The 3789-nt window shown below is 43.2% G+C and overlaps 1 protein-coding gene across 1 annotated transcript in view; it reads left to right on the forward strand.

The window, feature by feature from the left end:
• The first annotated feature begins 3077 nt into the window (after positions 1-3077).
• Positions 3078-3789, forward strand: part of PATL2 (PAT1 homolog 2) — a 7554-nt gene continuing 6842 nt past the window's right edge. Inside the window, exon 1 of the mRNA XM_025038752.1 lies at positions 3078-3332. Within this exon, the coding sequence (XP_024894520.1) occupies positions 3078-3332 (255 nt within the window). The remainder of the gene's footprint in view (positions 3333-3789) is intronic.

Consider the following 3789-nt stretch of genomic DNA (forward strand, 5'->3'; position numbering starts at 1 on the left):
GAGAAGAGGCATAAGGAATAGGATACTTGAAGAATGGCAAGAGGATGCAGAGAGAAGGAAAGGGGCCAAAGAAAGATGACCCGAAAAGTACAGAAAGAATTAGGAGACTGAACTCTCAGGAAGCTGTAGGAGATTAGAACTTCAACTAATGTAAGGACCGAAATATGTCTTTTGCACTTACAGTTATGAAATCACTGGTAATTGAGATAGTTTCTGAGAAATAACGGGCAATGGTTGTTTCAGATTATTTTTTTTAAATCCAAGAAGTGTTCAGTGGTGGCATCTGGGTAAAAATGAGAGGAAATTTGTCATGATGGTTTGTTTGCAAAGTGCTAACGTAAAGCTGGAAAGAAGAAAAAAAGAGGAGATAAAACATAAATAATGTTAGGAAGAAAAGGGGGACAAAATACAGATATAGCATAGATTTAAAAAATATTCTTATATTATGAGCAACTTTATGGCAATAAATTTGAATTTACAGGAAATGGGCACATTCTTAGAAGATTATATAATTTAACAACACAATCACAAAAAGAAACTAAAAACTGGACTAGATCTACAACCACTAAAGAAACTGAAACAATGTATTAAAATTCTCCCCATACAAGTGGGAAAGTCCCTCGGTGTTTTATTTAGCAAATGTAAACATTTCTAATGTATCTTTTATCTGATCCAACAATCCTGTTTATTGTCTGTACTTCTAAGCTCTAAGAGGCCCTTGGGTACCATCTGCCTTATTCACTGCTGTATCTCAAGCCTAGCACAGGCTTCTCTTAAACTTAACATAGTTAAACCATGGCAGAAAGTTAGAAAATCTAAGAAACCAGTAGACATATAAGACTTCAGGCAAAGGTAGAGGACTTTCACAAAAGCTACTAGGTCCCAAGTGAAACTTCAAACAGTCAAGGCAGGGCTGTTTTAGACTTGAAGACTAAACCCTATTTCGCCTGCTCTGGTACTAGTTGGTACTGGAAGTCCCTTCAGAATGAAAATCTGCATGTAGCAAGTGGCTCTCCATAAAACTTGGTCTCTATAACAACCTAATAAATCACTTCTGGAATACTGAAATTCACCATTTGGCCCTTTGGTTAATAATACCAAACTGAATTGTTAGGAAGTTCTTGAGAGAAACAGCTGAATTTTAAACAGCTGAAACATTACAAAAAAGGCCTGAACTCAATTGAGATACTTGAAAAGTTTTTTGGTAACTTAAGCTACTTAAAATTTCCTCCCATCCATATAGTTCTGACCTACAGTAAAATTTTTGAAACAAATATTTTTATTTGGAGGCACCAAGAATTGTAATCCTATAAACAGGACAATAGAGCCCTAACTTGCTTTTTTGATGTAGAGAATTTAGCTTTTTTATTTTTATTCACAAGTTCTACAGTCATGTGGGGTCGCTCAACACAGGATGTGGGTACAAAATCCAGGATCACTCTGCTAGATGAGGCTCAGGTGGGTCTTAGGTTTTGCCTACCAGCAATACTGATATGCTTTTTTTGTTGTTTCATTTTCTTTTTACTTCTGAGCTGAACCAGCTTTCCATTAGAACAGCCAAGAAGACACAAGATTGTGTGTAACTCATGCAAAAGTGTTTTTACCTTGACGATCTGGCTTCTAAATTCAAAGGGGTCCCCTCATCAGTTAGAACAGGGTAGTAGACTTAAGTTCATAGAACACAGTGAAGGGCAAGCATCAGCAGGTGGATGGCAGGAATCCACAAGCACACTGCCCTGAAGTGCTAAGAACTTGGTTGCTAGGTAATCTCCCTAGGATCCACCAATTTTCCTATGCTGTTTTGATGGAGCAAAACTCAGAGATTGAAGGGAACACAACCTCACAAACGTTCCTATGAAGGGTGTGAAAAACAGGGATCCTCCTTTTAAATCCCTGCTCCCAAATATCAGTTCTAATAAACTGTACTCACACCTTGAATGGTTAAAAATGCAGTTTATTTCTCTTGTCCTTTCAAGGGTTTTCTTTATCATAAGATTATGTTCTCGTATTTCTACCAAGACGCTGTGGTTGGGAGATGCTGGCCCTTTAACAGGAGAGCAGGGGAGGGGCTGAGACTCTTAAAGCCAAGGGCAGCAAGCCAGCACTGGCTCAGGCTGCCATGGCTAAACTATGGAGAATGGACAACAGTAAGGTGGTGGGTGTCAAGGCAGCTGTGAGGCCCCCTCACTGTGAACAGATGGAGGCTGGTAGTGTCTGTGTGGAAGTGCTCCTCCAACTCCTAGCCCCGTCCCTAGAGCTGAACTGGTGAGGTCAGAAGGTGGGGGTTTAGTGTAGCCTGAGAGCCAAGGGTCCCTGCTCTTCAAGATCCTGGGCCAATATTCCTCTGACAACCTTGCTGGTGGATGACTATGGCTGTTTTAGGGTGCCATACCATCCTCACTGATGAGGAGGGTGCCTCTGGGTCTCTTCCCTGTTCCAGGTTTACCTTCCAAAAGCTGACAATGCTCTCTCACCAGAGGAAATGGCCATGGAAGAAGTCTGCCAGCCTGTGAAGATGAAATGTCTTGAAGGTATCACTAAGTGGGCCGTGGTAACTGGATAAAAAGCCCAAGGGTGCAGAGACTTGCTGTTCTGGTTCAGTGGATGAACACGGTCTTGGGTGTCCAGAATTGCTGGGAGTGATTCCAAACTCATACTTGATAGCTACATCATGCTGGGTGACTGAGATCACTTTTCTGAGCCTCATTTTCCTCACCCTCATAGTAACATCATCAATAACAGGCTTATATGACTGTTGTGAACATTAAACGAACACATACATGCAAAGTGTCTGGTGCACAGCAGGGTTACATTGCAGTGATCAGAGCAGCTGGAACTTGGTTAACTAAAGAGGCACAGAATGGGCTGTTAGGTGGAGAAGCCTGTGGTGTTACCTAATGAGATAATTGAAGAGGCAATGTAGAAAGTGAAGGTGTCTAGCACCTGCTACATTCCCGTTTGCTCCATTGGAAGACAGGTAGGAGTCCTTAGAGTAATAAGGCTGAGGTGAACCCTTAGAACAGGAGGCACTGTCTGAAGGGGGTGCTAGAGATGGCTCATGAACACAAGTGCTCTTTATGAGACACCTCACACCTGAGCCCCCATCTACTTCCTCCTCAGGCCCCCACTCAAAACCAGGCCCAGGAAAGTCCTATGGCCCTTTGGCTCCTGAAGAGGAACCGATGTCTGCCCCCCAATTGGAGGAGGAAGAAAATGAAGTGGAGGCTCTGGATCCAGACTTGGACCCTGATTTAGCCCTGGACCTGGAGAAGGAGGGGGAAGAGAATGATCTCGGGGATCCAGCAGTCCTCAGTGCTGTCCATAACACCCAGGTGCCATGGCAGGAGGGGGGGGGGTGGTGATGGCTGTCCTGAACAGTTTGAAGCTCATGGACTGTTGCTAAACATCCCTCTCCTCTTCTCCAATCTTTTGAGATAGGTTCTGGGTTAACACTTTCTATTTCAGGCTCGAACTCGAGTAGGGACTCGTTTCTTCCTTTCCTCTTTCCTCCTATTTCAAACTTAGTTTCTGATGCTGTCTTCACCTTAAAAACCAGGTCTAAGCAGGGCTATGCATCAACTACAGGTGCTGCCCCTGCTTCTAGTGCTGAAGGTGAGTCATCTTTGCCCCTGGGCCCCTGTGTCTCAGCAGTCTGATATTTATTCCTATAAATAGGTATTGGATTCCCATAACCAGTGGAGAGAGACAAGGATTCCATGTAGAAATGAAATGATTTAGACTCTCCCTCAACCTACTCCCAAGATACCAGTCTTGCTTCCTCGCAGGGAA

The sequence above is a fragment of the Pteropus alecto genome, unplaced genomic scaffold, assembly GCF_000325575.1.
Source record: "Pteropus alecto unplaced genomic scaffold, ASM32557v1 scaffold86, whole genome shotgun sequence".
Classification (NCBI taxonomy): domain Eukaryota; kingdom Metazoa; phylum Chordata; class Mammalia; order Chiroptera; family Pteropodidae; genus Pteropus; species Pteropus alecto.